Raw genomic sequence first — 16856 nt, 5'->3', positions numbered from 1 at the left:
AGGACTTATGGCATACAGATGTTTTCTTTGTGTGTGTGTATGTGTGTGTGTGTATAGAGGGAGAGAAAATAATGTGTCTCTGTATCTGAGCCCTTAAGGAAACACACTGACATACATAAACTACTGGCTCTAAGCGTTCAATCACAGGGTGAAATGAAATCTAAAGGTTGCTTTGTAAATGAATATGTTTGCCCTCTCAGTCTGGGCTTTCTGTCTTGTGAATGAATGCACTTGTGTGTGTGTGTGTGTGTGTGTGTGTGTGTGTGTGTGTGTGTGTGTGTGTGTGTGTGTGTGTGTGTGTGTGTGTGTGAAGTCTACTACACGTGGGAGCCGAAGTGCAATAGAAAAAAAAGGAAAAGGAAGCACTCGAGTAATGACTTGAAACACAGCCAGCTGGCTCATTCACAAATAATTTTTTCTGTCTTTAGCTTTAAGTTTGTCCATCTGGTTCTGTCTCCATCTTTCTGCGTCGTCCTCACACGGTCTAACTGTTTCTCTGTATCACTCTAGTCTATGACCTTCAAGAAGAGGAGGTCCTAATGAGTCATTATTGTCACCAATGACGGTGGAGAGATTAGTTTAACCTTTGTAAATGTTTATTGATGCTCTGGAGATAGCAGAACATTTTCTTAGATGCTAGTGTATTTTTAGATAAATGAGATTGTTGTGTCTGAATTTTAGTAAACTACCTTTTTCAGGTGTGCTCATCTCTCAGATGCACAATATGATTTAAATCTGAGGGGTTGGATTGTGTTTCAACAATCATGTAATACCAGATCCACTTGGAGAACAGCAAGTTCCTTTTTAGGTTCCATGCTTTCTGGTTTCATCTACACGAATGTCATAATGATACTGCGTATATGAAAGATGGATGTAGCCAGCGTGACATGACCCATTTGTTTTTGGACTTCTGTTTTTAGATCTGGAGTTCGGCATTGAGCTTTCACCGTTTGTCACTTTAGTAGAGAGCTTTGACAAATGAGTGATGGATCTAAGATAGAACCCTGCAGTGTTTTGCGCAGTCATTTGAAGACTGTCAAAGTTGTTTCCCTTAGAATGACGCATGACTTATGGGGTAATTAGGATTAAAATGTGTGGTTTATATCAGAATTTACCTCCTGTGCATTAACAATACAAAGTCCTAAAATGTTTCTGACAGTCTTATTCCTTCCATACCTTTGGACCAGTTAACTTAAAGATGTGGTTGACAGAATAAACATATTTAGCTTTTTATTTTCTGTTTTTCAGATTATAATTGGTCACTCTTGAGTTTTTCCATGCAGGCTGAACATGAAAATAGTCTCCTACACCTATCTCCTGCATTAGCTTCTGATAGAAAATAGATGGTGACACTCTAGGATTAGAAAATCCTAGATGGGTTATGTGCCCTAAGTACTGCCTGCAAGGCATTAATTCCTACTAGAGACCACTGCAAATGTATTGATTAAACAAGTAATCGATTCCTTTAAGGGTGATGATTGACTTGCTTTTGGAATGAGCCTCAAGTGTTCAATAAAGGAACAGCAGTTTTGATAACAATCAACTATACACAGACGTTCAGTTTAATGTTTGATGTCCAGACTAATTTCATAATACTCTGTAAAGTGATTAGACTTAAAGACTCATCACTCCCTCCTCTATTTATACTTGTTTTTGTCCCAGTTTGAAGCCTGTCTCTGTGCCCGAGGCAATGGTACACTCATCTATACGTTTTTGGAGTCTTTATCTTCAGCTGAAAAAAGAGAAAGTGAGGGGAGTCCCAGCTGAGATGGCGGGAGAGAAGAAAATGGAGCAGTTTTGCACGTCTAAAAATAAAACATTTGACTGAATCCTATGCTTGCGTCACTCTCCCATGTGGTTCAACACTCTCAAACAAACACCCTCCTACTCTTTGAGATGTGGTTGTGTAAGAGATATGCTGTGTTTAGTACACTCACACCCACAGTCACACATGGAGAAGTCATGCTTCATCACCACGTTGAATGCTGGGATCTCTAGTAGCCAAAGATACTTCAAAATGACAAACATAACTACGTATTCCAGCATAAATTAGCTAAATTTGCTTTGGCATAGCCCCCATTTAACTTTTAAATTTGCAGCAGAGTTATGATGGCAGGCATTACTTAGAGTCTTACAAGTTGGCTTGCCAAGTTGGTGACAGGGTGGACATTATACATTTTTAGTTAAAGTGCCTTGAGGACATTGCATGGAAATGTAACGTTTTCTGCCCAGTGGACGTGTGCAATGGGCCATTAACCCAAGACTAATCTGTGCAAGATATGAACATGGTCATGACAGTCTAAGCCAGTGATCCCTAACCCCCTTCCCCAAGGACCTGTATCTAGCATGTTTTAGTTGTTTACCTAATCCGACACACTAGATTTTAATCAGCAGGTGATTAACAGGCTTCTGCAGAGCCTGATGAGCTGCTGAACAGGTGAATCAAATGTGATGGAGTAGGGAAACGACCAAATCATGGTGATAATGACCCCCGGGCAAGGGAGTTGGGGATCACTGGTCTAAGCAATCTAAACTTTTATTTTATAAAATGTGGGATGTTATTGAGTATTCTCTAGTTTTCACTCAATGAATGAAATCTTTGTATTCGTAGGACATCCAGGCTGAGATTGATGCCCACAATGACATCTATAAGAGCGTGGATGGGAACAAGTCCAAGATGGTCAAAGCACTGGGCAACTCGGAGGAAGCCGTGCTCCTCCAACACAGACTGGATGACATGAACCAACGCTGGAGCGACCTGAAAACCAAATCAGCCAACATTCGGTAAGAAAAACAATCATTCATTCATTTTCGGTACCCAGTTTATTCTAGTCAGAGTTCTGTGTTTTTGTACTGTGGGAGGAAACAGGAAACATGGAAAACTCCACATGGTTGAAAGTGCTCCTACCATGAAGCATTTTTCTTTCACCCGGTTCCGTTTAGGGTCAGTTTCTTGGAGAACAACCGTGTCACAGCAGTGGTTTAAGGAGCTCTCTTAATGTTTTTATTCATTTCATAATATTACTGAAGTTTATCAGTAGACTTGTGTGATCTGATCATTGGAACACGAAGTGCTCGGTTGGAACAAAAATTTGTTTTCCTCAAGACAAACATGGTGGCATAAATGTGAGATTTTCACTTTAATCAGTGTGATTATGCTTCTGTTTTACATATTGTATTCAAATCCTTTACTTTGGCCTCTTCCTACTCAAGTTTTCTGACTCTTCGAGCCCTGAGCGAATACAGACAGGAGGAATACATTTGTGATTCAAGGCGACATGCTATTTTCTACATCCTGGCTTCTACTGTTTGTCACACTGTGCCTCAAGTCAAGCTTATTCTCTTTCCTACATGCTTTACGCTATGTTCTTGTTCACTCTGAAGAAAGAACCTCAGGTTTTAGTTGGGGTTGGTGCTTTTACTTTATTTTATTTTCCTGTGGTGTGAATCGACTCCTTTATGCTCCAACCTCAGCTCAGCTGCCCCGATAATACTTTAAATTTACAGAAATAAAGAGATAAATCTACGAGTCGGTAATTGGATTTAAATTAGCACCAAAGTTTTGGTGTGGTTGAATCAGAATTGTAAGGAAAATGGTGTGCCTGAGTTTTTGAATTAATATAAGATCTGCTGCTTTTATTCTCAACGGGAAGCTTTTCCATTCGCTTCATTTTAATGAATGTGCAGCATCCAATTTGAGAAGTGCTGCACCAGAGCACAGGTCATTACACACGGCACCCATTGTGTCTACCTTGATTACATTACATGCAAACTACACCAAGCTGCTAAAGTGGAACCACACACATCTCTACACACACACACTGGTTCACCATAGCTCATTATGTCTCAGAAATATCAGGTTTATATTTAGGTGTAGTCTCAAATGCATTAAAACACATCTGCGTGATTCAGATAGTGTGCTGCTTACAGCAGAAAATACAAAACAATGTAGAGTTAATGTGATTATTGACACATTCATTTATTTTCTTTTTTAATTGCTCACAACGTGCACTTCTGTCTGTAGATCATTTTGCATCATTTCCTTTAGAAACTTATTTTTCTTGCCACAAAACTTCACCATGAAACAAGCAGCTGATTTATAACACTGAGCCCAGTAATGCGACTGGATTTGAGCAGTAAGACCCCTTTTTTGGTGCGTCTGCACATAAATGATTCGCAGTAATAGATTCACCCGACAAAGAAGACAAGTCTGCATCCGTTGTTATGATTCTGCAACGTCAGGGTGACTCAAGGCTGGGCAATCTAAAAGGAGCTAAAGTATTTTTTGAAGAACGTATTTTCATCAGCATCACATTCATCAGTTGAGCTCAAACCAAGGTTGTAGCACTATTTTGTCAGTGTATTTGTCTTTGTTTCGCACTTGTTACTCTTTTCAGGCGTGTTACTACATGGTACTAATAAAAAGAGCACCAACCTGTTCATGGTGGGATTATGTGTTAGCTGTAGATTATCATATTTCAATAATAATAGAGATGGACCCTCACTGTGTTGTGAGGGTTCTTATGATAGAAGGGAAAGAAAAGAGCTGGGAATATGTAGTTTGTTTTTAACTGATATCACAATATTTGGCAATAATGGTGTAATCAAGACCCCCAATTGCTCTCTTAATTACCGTTTTTGGATTAATTTTTTAACAGATGTAAACTATTACACCAATTGGTAGAATACTCTTCAGTAAATGGAAGTCGGATATTCAATCACAAACTACTTACAGCTAAAGTCAAGTCAATCATTTCAAGGCACAATTTGACAGCTAACCTAATAATTTGTCCCTATAGAAGTTTTCATTATTTCTGACACCATATCAAACTCCTCCATTGACTTCCACCACTAGACAAAACTACTGGAATACTAGTAGCCGTCTGCTGATAAAACCCTTCAACTATCAAAAACGCTTTTAAAGAGACATTTACTTAGACGGGATTTTCTTGCAATGCAGTTATTTTATTAATTGGCATCAACCAACCAACCAACCAACCACCCAATCATCCAACCAACCACCCAATCAACCAACCAACCACCCAGTCAACCAACCAATCAACAACGAACCAACCAACCAACCACCCAATCAACCAACCAACCACCCAGTCAACCAACCAATCAACAACGAACCAACTACCCAACCAACCAACCAACCAACCACCCAATCAACCAACCAACCACCCAACCACCCAATCAACCAACCAACCACCCAGTCAACCAACCAATCAACAACGAACCAACTACCCAACCACCCAACCAACCAACCACCCAATCAACCAACCAACCACCCAACCAATCAACCAACCAACCACCTAATCAACCAACCAACCAATCAACAACGAACCAACCAAACAAACAAGTTGTGTTTGTATAGCAAATTCAAAAAAACAACTAAAGATTTATCAAGGTGCTGAACATTAAAAAAAACTCATTAAGAAAATAAAAACAATAGTAAAACAAAAATAAAATACTAAACCGATTAAACACTCAAAAGCTACAGAAAATAGTTGCATTTTCAATTCAGTCTTTAAATGTTTATCTCATTTATTGATACACAGAAGGTGATTCTAGATCAGCTTAATTATTTTGTAACTGTCATAATGCTACGCAAGAACTTTTTATTTTCCCAAAACACCTTTTGCTTTATTCTGATTCAGTTTTATTCTGAGCCCCTTGAGGTCCCCTGGATCGTCCTAATGCGTTCCAGGCTATGCCTTACTTCTTCTGCTTCTCACGTCCGTCAGGGATAAAATACCACCTTTAAAAAACCAGAGAGTCAGCACACAGGTACACAAACTTCTGAAGGCATAGATATTACTGTCAGCCACAACCTCGGCATATATAATGGAGATTAGTAATATGCAGAAGTGTTGACTGTGAATAAAGTGAGGGTAAAAGTGGAGATGACAGGAGCCAGATGGAGATGTTCAAAGACCAAGAGGAAGAGCGATGATGGGGTGAAGCAGCACAGTCACACAAGAAAGCTACAGGAGCAGAGAGCGGAAAGGGTGTAGTCTTAAAGAAAATACCAAGTAAATGAAATCAAAATTTTATAAGGGACCAGTGCAAAAAATTGAGCTGGACACAAAATAAGTAAATAAATGAACTGTTTGTGTAGGAGTTGCTATATCGTGTGTGCCTGTTGATTATATACAGCCCATTATGGCCTAATTGCAATACATGTGTAATTAAGGTTAGCTTGTTGAGTGGTAATAGGAGTCCTCTGCACAGCGCTAACATTATGCCCAGAGGAGGGAACAGAACTAAAGTGCTTGTCAGCACAAACTGCATATATACAACCACCCACATAGTCAACTGCACTTACTGTCAGCAGCCTCTTCTCACTCAAAATCTAGTTTGTAAAAGCTTTCTTAATATGATTTTTGTGGTCCTGCAAAAAAACAAATAATGATGTAAAAGTAATTGAACATGTTGATTTGTCCGCTGCACTTTGTGAGAAATTGTGAGAGAAAATAAAGAGTTGAAGTATAAAGATTAAAGTTGCTGTTGCATGTTGGCAGAGCCCACCTCGAGGCTAGCGCTGAGCGCTGGTCCCGTCTTCTGGGACTCCTGGAGGAGCTGTGGCACTGGATCTGCATGAAGGACGAAGAGCTGGCCAAGCAGATGCCCATCGGAGGAGATGTGCCCACCCTGTTGCAGCAACAGAACCACTGCACCGTAAGTTCTGCTCCCTGTGGGACGTGTTCCTGTCATTCTTTAGAGCTCCAGTGTGCAGCTTGTACTAGTTTGAATCGGTTGGTCTGTTAGGTTGTATGACTAGGAAGCTACTTGGTTTGTGGAGTTTGTTTGTTTCATATTTACAAAATGAACCCATTAATTTTTATCTTCATGTGCTCTTTTATTCTGAAATAACCGAAGCAGGACTGTATAATTTAGAAACTTCACAGAACCCTTATCTAGAACACAATAAAGCAAGATGTCTCATTTTAAATCATCCCCCCCTTTTTTGTCCTCTGGTTCTAAGTTTTTAATAGTCAAACGTCTTTTGGGATTCACTCAGTACTGAGCCACACTCTTGTATTTAGTCACCATAAAAAAAACTATATAATCCTGTGGGGAAATTCTCAAGAGCATGTGTGAAGTGTTTTTTTTTTTTTTTTTATTTAGCTCCGACAAACTCAGATTGTTGTGTGACTAAAAATAATTACAAATGAACTCTCTGTCACTGTCAACACGGGTCTTATTGACATTTAACTGTGCTGAAACCTCAAGAGAACCCTCTGATTTCTGGACCAGTGGTTAAACTTGTATTGTTTCAGAGGAAAGACCAGTAACACACTTGCCATATTGCTCATAGTTTTATTCTATTAATGCACTGAAAAAAATTATTTTCAAGGAAGTAAAAACTTTTTTTTTAACATTTTATCATTTTAGTCATAAAAAATCTTTAACTTAAAAAAGCACTGCTTTATAATTAGATAAATATAGGATCAAATGTTCTTGATTTGAGTAAAAAAAATGTGCTACTGGGTTAAGCAAACGTAGCAACTAGCAAACAAGCAAATGAATGTTATGTTAGATTTTAATATTAACCTTGTTTTCTCCAGTAGAGGTGTTTGTGCAGATATATTTTCTTTTTAGACTAAACATAAGATAAAATGTCTAAAACCAGACTTTTTTTTTAAATGTTCTTGAGAATCTGTTTTTGCAGTGTATCATTTAAAAAGTCTTACCTGTCAGCCTTACACCACCTCTAGTCATTGTGCCAGAGCTTTTATTTGTAATTGAGTTTGGAAAAATCCTCCCCATGGCCACTTTTACACACAGACATGTTGCCTCCAGTGCTTTTGGCATCATGGGTCTGACTGTGCAGCTAATACTTCATAGACCTAAGGACCTTCTGTGCAGGTTCACACGCCGAGACAGATCAGCCATTAAACTGTAGGAAACAATCGTGTACAGTCTGGTGCCTGCAGGGAAGCATCAGCAGACCTCAAATAGCTGTAAAAAAGCAGAAATCAAAAGAAGTTTGTACAAAAATGAAAATAAAAATATGTTAAACCACGAAGAGTTAAAGGCAGTATTGGCTCTTCTAGAAGCAGATGATCAATTTCTGATCATCTCAAATGTTTGTTGGTGGGGTCTCCTGATGATTTAATTAGCAATCGTTAATAAAAGGAGAATGAATTAACTCTAGCATAGATTTTTCTCTGTTTATGCTGCTAGGAGGCATCTTTCTTCTCATTATAAGAAAATAAAGGTGGACTCTGTGGGTATTTGTATAGATATCTGTGAATGTTGGATCATTTCTAGGTTAAGACCTGAAATCAACTAGTCAACAAGACAGTTTTATTTCTCCTTCTGATTTGTTTTCAGACAAAAACCCAGTCCAGGTTAATAAGATCCTTTGTGGGAGAGACAATGTTGAGGTTTTCCAGCTCCTGTTCACAGCATCTTCACCGCAGAAGAAAGGGTCTTGGAGCACATATAAACCACAGACTCCAGTCTTTTATTTTTTCTCCCACCTTATTTTTATTTTTATTTTTATCTGTTCTGGTTTTTATATATTTGGTTTCCTTCCATTTGTCCCACGCTCCTCATTTCTCCTTCCTCTTTCCTCCTGGCTTTGTTCTTTCTCTGCTGTTCGTCTCCGGGTCTTCAGCTTAGAGAGTGCTGAAATTGGAAAAATATGGTAGCAGAAAAGTCGAATGTGATGAAGGATCCGTTTCTCATTTTCTGTGGGTTATATTTCTCCCTCTGTATTCCTAATAGACTAGCCTTGAGGTCTCGTTGACCCTGAGAAGGATGAAGGGTCTGAGCAGAACAAAGAGCTCCAGCTAGGCGGGTCACGCTCCATTACTCGCTCTCTCCGCTAGACACAAACCTACGAGATTACTGTGCTCACGATACACCAAGAAGGAGAAGTAAATGTATGGAAAACAGTTTCATATTGGTGGGCTAAGTGCAAAGGAATCTGCATTTGTCCTCTCCTTTTATTTTGAAAGGATTGGAGGGATAAAAGAGGAAGGTTAAGCCACTTAGTCCAGCAGAGAGCAACGGATATTGCTGTTATTAAAGAATTGGAAGGAAGGAAAAAACCAGGAAGAAGCAGTTGATAAAGACAGAGAGGAAAAGAGGAACAAGGGGAAATCAGAAGCACAATTAGATGAGAATAGGCTGAAATGCCGGTAGTAGCATTTATTAATTGCACATTAAATTATCCAGTGGAGCTCTTGGTCAGCAGCTGATTGGACCCATCTGTCTCCTCTGCTACATTTGTAATCTGTAGGTAGGGGTGGGTAAGTCTCAGGCTCTTTAATGACCCCTAAATGTCAGGAACAACTCCTGTGGAAATCATTAGTCCAGTCTGTTCTTAAAATATATATAATTTAATAGATTTAAAAGAAATAAAAGACAAATGAAAGTTGAGTGATCAACTTTTTCGATTTGCTTGAGTTCCACATTATTAGTGAAACTGTATATGGAAGCAAGCAGGGTTCAAAATTCTGCTGCAGAATGAATCTTTAATCGTTGTGTCTCTTTGAGCGATTAGAGTCATTTACACATGAATGAGGAGAATAACTGGAGCCTGAAAGGGATTAAGGTGCCCTACTGGTCTCCAGGGCAGAAACAGATCTTTATCGGGCTTCGTTCTCTCTTTTGGTGTCAAACATTACAACCATATTTTTCATAAACGTGACAGCTCAGCAGTATAAATAGCCTGCAAGGTTAAAGCAGCGAATTCAGTTTACTTTTAATGTTTGATGGTGTTTTTTATTTTTTTATTAAATTTAGCTTTTATCCTCCTGCAAAAGTGAATGAGAGCTTGCTTCTCATCCAGGGCCACTTGCAGATGGATTAAGCATTCAACTGGCCATAATTGAGCTTTTTAGAGTTAAAACGACTCTGAGGCGTGCTTCTGTGTAAAATTTATAATTTCTATTTTATCAAGTTGGCTAGACCTGCAAAGAACACAGTTATTAATAACTTGTACACAGGCACTTGATAATATCCATTTAGGACCAAAATGGAGCTAAAAGAAAAGGAAAAGAAAAATGGTTGCAGGTGGAGTTCTCCCACCACTCGCTGGCATTTTACAGCCTGCAGCAAGCTACTTATTTAAAATAGCCAAGGCTCCAAACAGCAGCTCAGTATCAGAAAGGTATTTTATATCAAATTGCACCTATTACTACTTCTCAGCTGTTTGGACACAAATAAGGACTTAAGGATAACTCAGAAGCTCCTGATGTAAATGGACATAGTGGTCAAATCTAATTTGGCCGAGACAACAGATGTTGATACTTTTATCTCATCAGTAATTTCTTTGTTGCTTCTTAAGTTAGTGTTCTTTTGTGTTGACATGGTGCATCAAAGTGGGGGGTGCCTTTGGAGGGACGGGGGTGTTTGGGAGTGGTGATATTGTGCACGGAGGCTCAGATAGTGGGATTTTTGAAGGCAGGAAGAGGGATGTCTGGCAGAGCCCTGAAAGCAGCTGTGTTGTGATGCTATCTCATTGGCGCCACAGCAGCACAGGGCACACCAAGATAAGAGTTCGCTGTGACATTCAGCAGCAAAATGTGCACTTACACAGACCTGGACACAAACACCAATGACACGCAGGCGCAATCTCTCAGCTGCAGAAACACACACTCACAGACAGACATGGTCACAGTGACCCAAAGCTACAAGACATCTGCCACAAGTATTACACGACTGACGAGACTCACCTTAGTCTCCAGTCTTCAAAAATCCCACCTCGCTGTGAAGCATCAGAACTAAAAACGTGTCAAAAGGAATCAGCGTGGCGTCCTGCCTGCTTTTATTTGACTTACAAGCTTTGGTCTTATCACGGATAGACCAGCCGCAATTTACCTCAAATATGATGGAAAAAAACCCAAAACACAACTATATATATTTATAAACCTTATCTCTCAGGCTTCCTGATCAAAGTGTATTTCTGTGTTTATTATGGTAATGTGTGTTACAGCTGCACACACACCTCTGGTTTGAATCTTCTATGCTTTTATCTTGATAAACTGCAAGGATAAAGCTAGTGGGTGGATCAGACACACACACGCACACACGCATACACACACATACGCACACACACATGGATGCATGTACAAACACACACACACACACACACACACCTCCACACACACACACACACACACACACACACACACACACACACACACACACACACACACACATGCATACTCACATGCAAAAACACATAGACATTGGCATACATGCATGCACTAATACATGCATGCAGGCACACACACACACACGCACGCGCACACACTCACACATGCATGCATGCATACCCACTCACACAAATGAATAAGCACACATGAACACACACACATGCACACACACACATACACGCACACATTCACATACATACACATACACATGTGCAGGCATGCATGCACTAACAGACATGTACATACACATGCACACATGCACGCACACACAAACACACATACACATGGGCACGAAAACATGCATGCACAAATGCACACATGCATACACACACACACATATGCACACACATGCACACACATGCATATACACTAAACACACACATGCATAGGTAGCGTGACTCATGGTTGCGAATGACCACAGTCACCAATTTCTCTGAATTGTGTGTACTGAAACTCTAATTTCCCTCTGGGATTAATAAAGTATCTTTGATTTGATTTGATACATGCATGCACACACACACGCACACACACATGCATCAACATGCACTCACACACAAATACTCACATGTTTATTAGTTGTTGTTTTTTTTTCCTTTTTATTCTTGGTATTTGACTCTACTATGACTTTTTGACAGTTGGTCAAGCTAAATTAGTCAAAATCTCAGATATCCAGGAAGTTCAGATTGACCGTTTTGTTCCCTTAACAAATAATCTGTAACTTTTTTGACAATGAAAATAATTTTATAGGATTAGAAACCTCGATCATTCCAGAACTGCGCTGCTCTGGGTGGCTGCATGCTGGAGTAGCTCTGTTGACTATATGTAAGTTTAGCCTTTTTTTGATGACATGTTTTCTTCTAGTTTCTCAAGAAAAACTGTATTTTTTTGACATTTTACCTTTCTGTTTCTGGTGCTGTTAAGCTTAGAGGATTTTTACAGCTATTTTTTCACTTTTTGAGCATTTGTTATGATGCGTAACCATGGCAACAAGCTGGTTTACAATCGGGAGCAGCTGATTCAAATTGGAAAGGCTGAAATAATACCTCAGCTGAAGCCACAAATCCCAAATGAGCTTAAACACAAGATGTGTGGGTGCAGAGCAGGAGCAAAACGGAGACAGAGAAAGAGGAAATTCGAACCATCTCTTCCATCGATTATAAAGGGCAATGTGAGATCACTGGCCAACAAGATGGAGGAACTCCAAGCCCTTTCAAGGACTCAGCCAGATTATCTGCAGTGCAGTGTTATGTGTTTCACTGAGACGTGGCTGCAGGGGATAGGACCATATCCCCGATTCCAGCGTCTGACTGTACGAGCAGACAGAGATCTGAAGAGGAGCGGGAGAAGAAAAGGAGGTGGAGTGGCAGTGCTTGTCAACAACAGATGGTGCCATCCAGGTCATGTTTCAGTGAAATATTGTCTCTGCAGCCCAGGTGTTGAACTCTTGGCAGTAAGTTGTCGCCCATATTATTTGCCAAGAGAGTTCATCAGTGTTGTCTTGGCAACCGTTTATATTCCACCTTCAGCCATTGCTGAAAATGCATGTGATGCCATCAGTTCCGTTGTTGCTAAGCTACAAACCCAGCACCCCAATGCATTTGTGGCTATATCTGGTGATTTTAATCATGCCTCGCTCTCTGCTACACTTCCAACATTTCAACAGTTTGTCAGCTGCTCCACCAGAGAAAACAAGACATTGGATTTGTGTTATATAAATGCAAAGAATGCATACATGTCCAAAACAAGACCTTCATCTGGGACAATCAGATCACAATCTTGATTTTCTCTGCTCAGAATGCAAACCACTTGTTCAAAGGCAACCTGTGACAAGAACCGTGAGAAAATGGTCACAGGACGCTGAAGAAACCCTGCAGGGTTGTTTTGAGACCACAGATTGGATGACTCTCTGCCAACGATATGAAGAGGACATCAATGCCATGACTGGATTTGTCACTGACTATATAAACTTCTGTGTGGACAACATCATACCCACCAGAACAGTGAGATGCTTCGCTAATAACAAACCCGGGATCACCAGTGAACTGAAGAATCTGCTAAATGAAAAAAAAGAGCCTTCAAGGAGGGAGACATGGAATTATTGAGGAGTATACAGAAGCAACTGAAGACCAAGATCAGAGACAGCAAGGAGGCATACAGGAAGAAGCTGGAGAACAAACTACAGAGGAACAATATCAGAGATGTCTGATCAGGTATGGAGATCACAGGCTTCAAGCAGAGGAAGGATTGCAGAGATGGCAGCCTGGACACAGCCAATGAACTGAACAGGTTCTTCAATAGGTTCAGTTCAGGAACAAACCTAACATCCTCCTAGCCTGTCCCCAGCCAATCAGGCATCCCATCCTCCTCTGATCCAACATTTTCCTGTCACACGCCAGCTCTTTTGTCCTCTAACGCAGTCATGGACTCTTCTGGTTCTATAAATCTGTCTTCAACCAAGTCAGGAGATGCTGCTGCCCCATTTACCTCCCCCTCCCACCTATCTGTCTCTAGAAGTCAGGAGAAGAGGCAGCTGGAGAGACTGAACAGGAACAAGGCTACATGTCCAGATGGTGTCAGCCCCAGGGTACTGAAGGCCTGTGCAGAGCAGCTCTGTGGGATTCTGCAGCACCTCTTCAACCTCAGCCTGGCCCAGGAGAAGGTTCCAGTCCTGTGGAAGACATCCTGCCTTGTTCCAGTTCCAAAGAAAACTCACCCATCAGTCAGTTACGACTACAGACCGGTTGACCTGACATCCCACATCATGAAGGTCCTGGAGAGACTCCTGTTGGTCCACCTGAATAAGCAAACTAGGACATATCAGGACCCGCTGCAGTTTGCTTATCGCCATGGAGTTGGAGTTGAAGATGCCATCATCCAGCTGCTTCAACCAACCCACTGTCATCTGGACGAAGCAGGCAGCACTGTGAGGGTCATGTTCTGTGATTTCTCCAGTGCATTTAACACAATCCAGCCTGATGTACTTTGCCAAAAACTCCAGAAGACACAGGTAGGGGCCTCAACTATCGCCTGGATTAAAGACTACCTGACAAACAGACCACAGTTTGTGAGGCTGAAGAACTGCACATCAAACCAGGCTATCAGTAACATTGGAGCACCACAGGGGACTGTACTCTCACCATTCTTTTTCACCCTGTACACCTCAGACTTCCAGTACAAATCAGAGACCTGTCATCTACAGAAATACTCAGATGACTCTGCAGTCGTCGGGTGTATCAGAGATGGACAGAAAGCTGAGTACAGAGAGCTGGTGGAGTGCTTTGTGGCATGGTGTGGAAACAATCATCTGACCTTGAACGTGAACAAAACAAAGGAGATGATTTTAGACTTCAGAAGAAACAGGGTGGAGTCAAACACTGTTTCTATCATGGGAGAAGAAGTGGAGGTGGTTGAGGAGTACAAATACCTTGGAGTTCACCTGGACAACAGACTGGACTGGAGAAAGAACAGCCAAGCTGTTTACAAGAAGGGACACAGCAGACTGCACTTCTTGAGGATGCTTAGGTCCTTCAATGTCTGTAGCAAGATGCTGCAGATCTTCTACAAGTCTGTTGTTGAGAGTGTAATCTCTTCAGCCATGTCTGTTGGGGTAGCAGCATCAGAAGCAGGGACCTGAAAAGGCTCAACAGCCTAATAAAAAAGGCTGGTTCTGTTCTGGGGATGACTGTGGAACCACTGGAGGAGATAATGCAAAGAAGTATTCTCCAGAGAATCAAGAAAATGATGGACAACCCTGAGCATTCTCTTCACAAGACTGTCCGACAACGGAAGAGTGTCTTCAGTCAGAGTCTTCTTCAGTTTGGCTGCAACACTGACCGCTACTGGAGATCCTTCCTGCCAACAGCCATTGTAATATACAACAACTCTTTGATGACTTGATTATTATTATTATTATTGTGAGCTACTACAGCAATCCATTTCCCTCTGGGATTAATAAAGGATTTTTGAATTGAATTGATTAAAGCAAACATTTAAACAATCTACTTAATGCAAGCATCACTAATAATGCATGCATGCATTTTGCTTACATAGACTATAAATATAGGATGAATGCTGCTTATGGAGAATTAAAAGTGCATGTATCAGCAGGGGCAGAATAATTTTGATTTTACCCTTTGGTACATTATTTAGGTCATTCCAGATTTATTAAAAATTAAAAGCATAATATATGTATTTTTTGAAGGTTTGTGTACTCTCTGATTTACAGTTTCAGTTATTTTGAGTATTCTGACAGCAAACATCCTCCACTGAAGGCTAAAAACCTGCATGTGATGTTGTCAGGGCTAATATATAGTTATGTACAGGTGACATCATGGTCAGTACTGTTTCTGCTGAACTGAACTCATGTGGAAAGGATTTATTTACTAAAACAGTGAGATTAGCTTCTCCATCCTCAGCTCCCGGTCCTTTTCTTATCCTCCTTCCTTCGTCCTCAATCACCTCTCATTTAGTTTCTATCTCTGTGGGTCCCTGCTCAGAGCTACCTGCCTGTTATTTCCCTGACATGTAAATTTGGGGGAATCATTGGAACGGAGCAAACCATTTATTAGCTGGGGATGATCTCATTTGTGTCGAGCAGGATGCCCCATTTCAGCATTACAGCACATTTATCTGCAGGAGGCTGTGTGTAATTTTCACTGAAGTAGTGTAAACTCACCGTTAAGATGGAGTTCCTCCTGAAATGAGTTTTAATCCTGAAAATTTACAGCATATTCTCTGTTTTCCAGCATGCTGTCAGTCAGCGTTCAAACTAAAACACATCTTTTGACACCCCATTTTGGCTCATCTTGTTTGGAAAAGAGCGCAACTTTATTAAAAAGCACCATCTTATTTAATCAAGTTGCCTCACAGCGTCTTTAACTACAACACAAAGTAATCACACACTCCGGTGGGTACCAGAATCCTCTTGGGGGGTCAAACGTGTATTAAAACAGCAATAATTACACTCTTATCATGGCCTGTTGTGTGAACTTGAACTACCCGAGACTGTAGGTTAAACTTTAAGTTCATAAGTTTGTTCTCAGCTAAATGACTTCATGTTTTTAGCTTCCCTGTCAGAAAATTATCAAAGTAATTAGTGGGTCTTATATTTATGAGTGATGCAGGCTCCTGCCGCTGATGTCAGGCAGAATTACAGGAAGTGTCTGGTTTGAGTCTGGCTCTCACTGCTGCTGATGTAGCTGCTCTCGTCTGTCTCAGCCTCCTTTTGCTGCTCTCACCCAATTAACTGTTAAAAGTGCTGTTTATCTCATCTATAAACCTCTGCATCAACATCTAATTTAGCCCTTTTGTCTAAGCAAGGCTGCAGTAATCAACACCTTTTGTTTAACCTGGTTCATCTAGAGTTCTCTGGCAGAGATGAGAAGAAGATGTGAGTTAAATACGTGCAGAGGAGAAAGGTGTTCCTTCTCCGCAGTCACTCTACGTTTTAAAAGTATTTTACTCTGATCTTCACGGCATTTACCCTTTAGCCGAGCATTGTGGTCATTCTAACTTGTTCCTCTGTTTGTCCTTCAGGCTTTGAGCTCTGAATTGAAGGAACGAGAGCATTTGGTGATCAGCACTTTGGACCAGGCCAGAACTTTTCTTGCAGATCAACCCATCGAGGGTCCTGGAGAGCCACGCAAGAATCAGCAGCCTAAGACTGGTTTGTTACACATGTTT

General features: G+C 40.7%; 1 protein-coding gene across 13 annotated transcripts in view; it reads left to right on the top strand.

Moving 5' to 3' along the window:
- utrn (utrophin) overlaps positions 1-16856 on the top strand; it is a 208672-nt gene that overhangs the window by 122944 nt on the left and 68872 nt on the right. For all 13 annotated transcript variants that reach the window (XM_015947254.3, XM_015947253.3, XM_015947261.3 and 10 more), the window contains 3 exons: positions 2612-2784; positions 6525-6681; positions 16710-16839. In XM_015947254.3, coding sequence (XP_015802740.3) covers positions 2612-2784; positions 6525-6681; positions 16710-16839 — 460 coding nt within the window. The remainder of the gene's footprint in view (positions 1-2611; positions 2785-6524; positions 6682-16709; positions 16840-16856) is intronic.

Source organism: Nothobranchius furzeri, chromosome 2 (genome assembly GCF_043380555.1).
Source record: "Nothobranchius furzeri strain GRZ-AD chromosome 2, NfurGRZ-RIMD1, whole genome shotgun sequence".
NCBI lineage: Eukaryota > Metazoa > Chordata > Actinopteri > Cyprinodontiformes > Nothobranchiidae > Nothobranchius > Nothobranchius furzeri.
The sequence above is the reverse complement of the archived record's forward strand: the minus strand, read 5'-3'. Positions and strand labels throughout refer to the sequence as shown.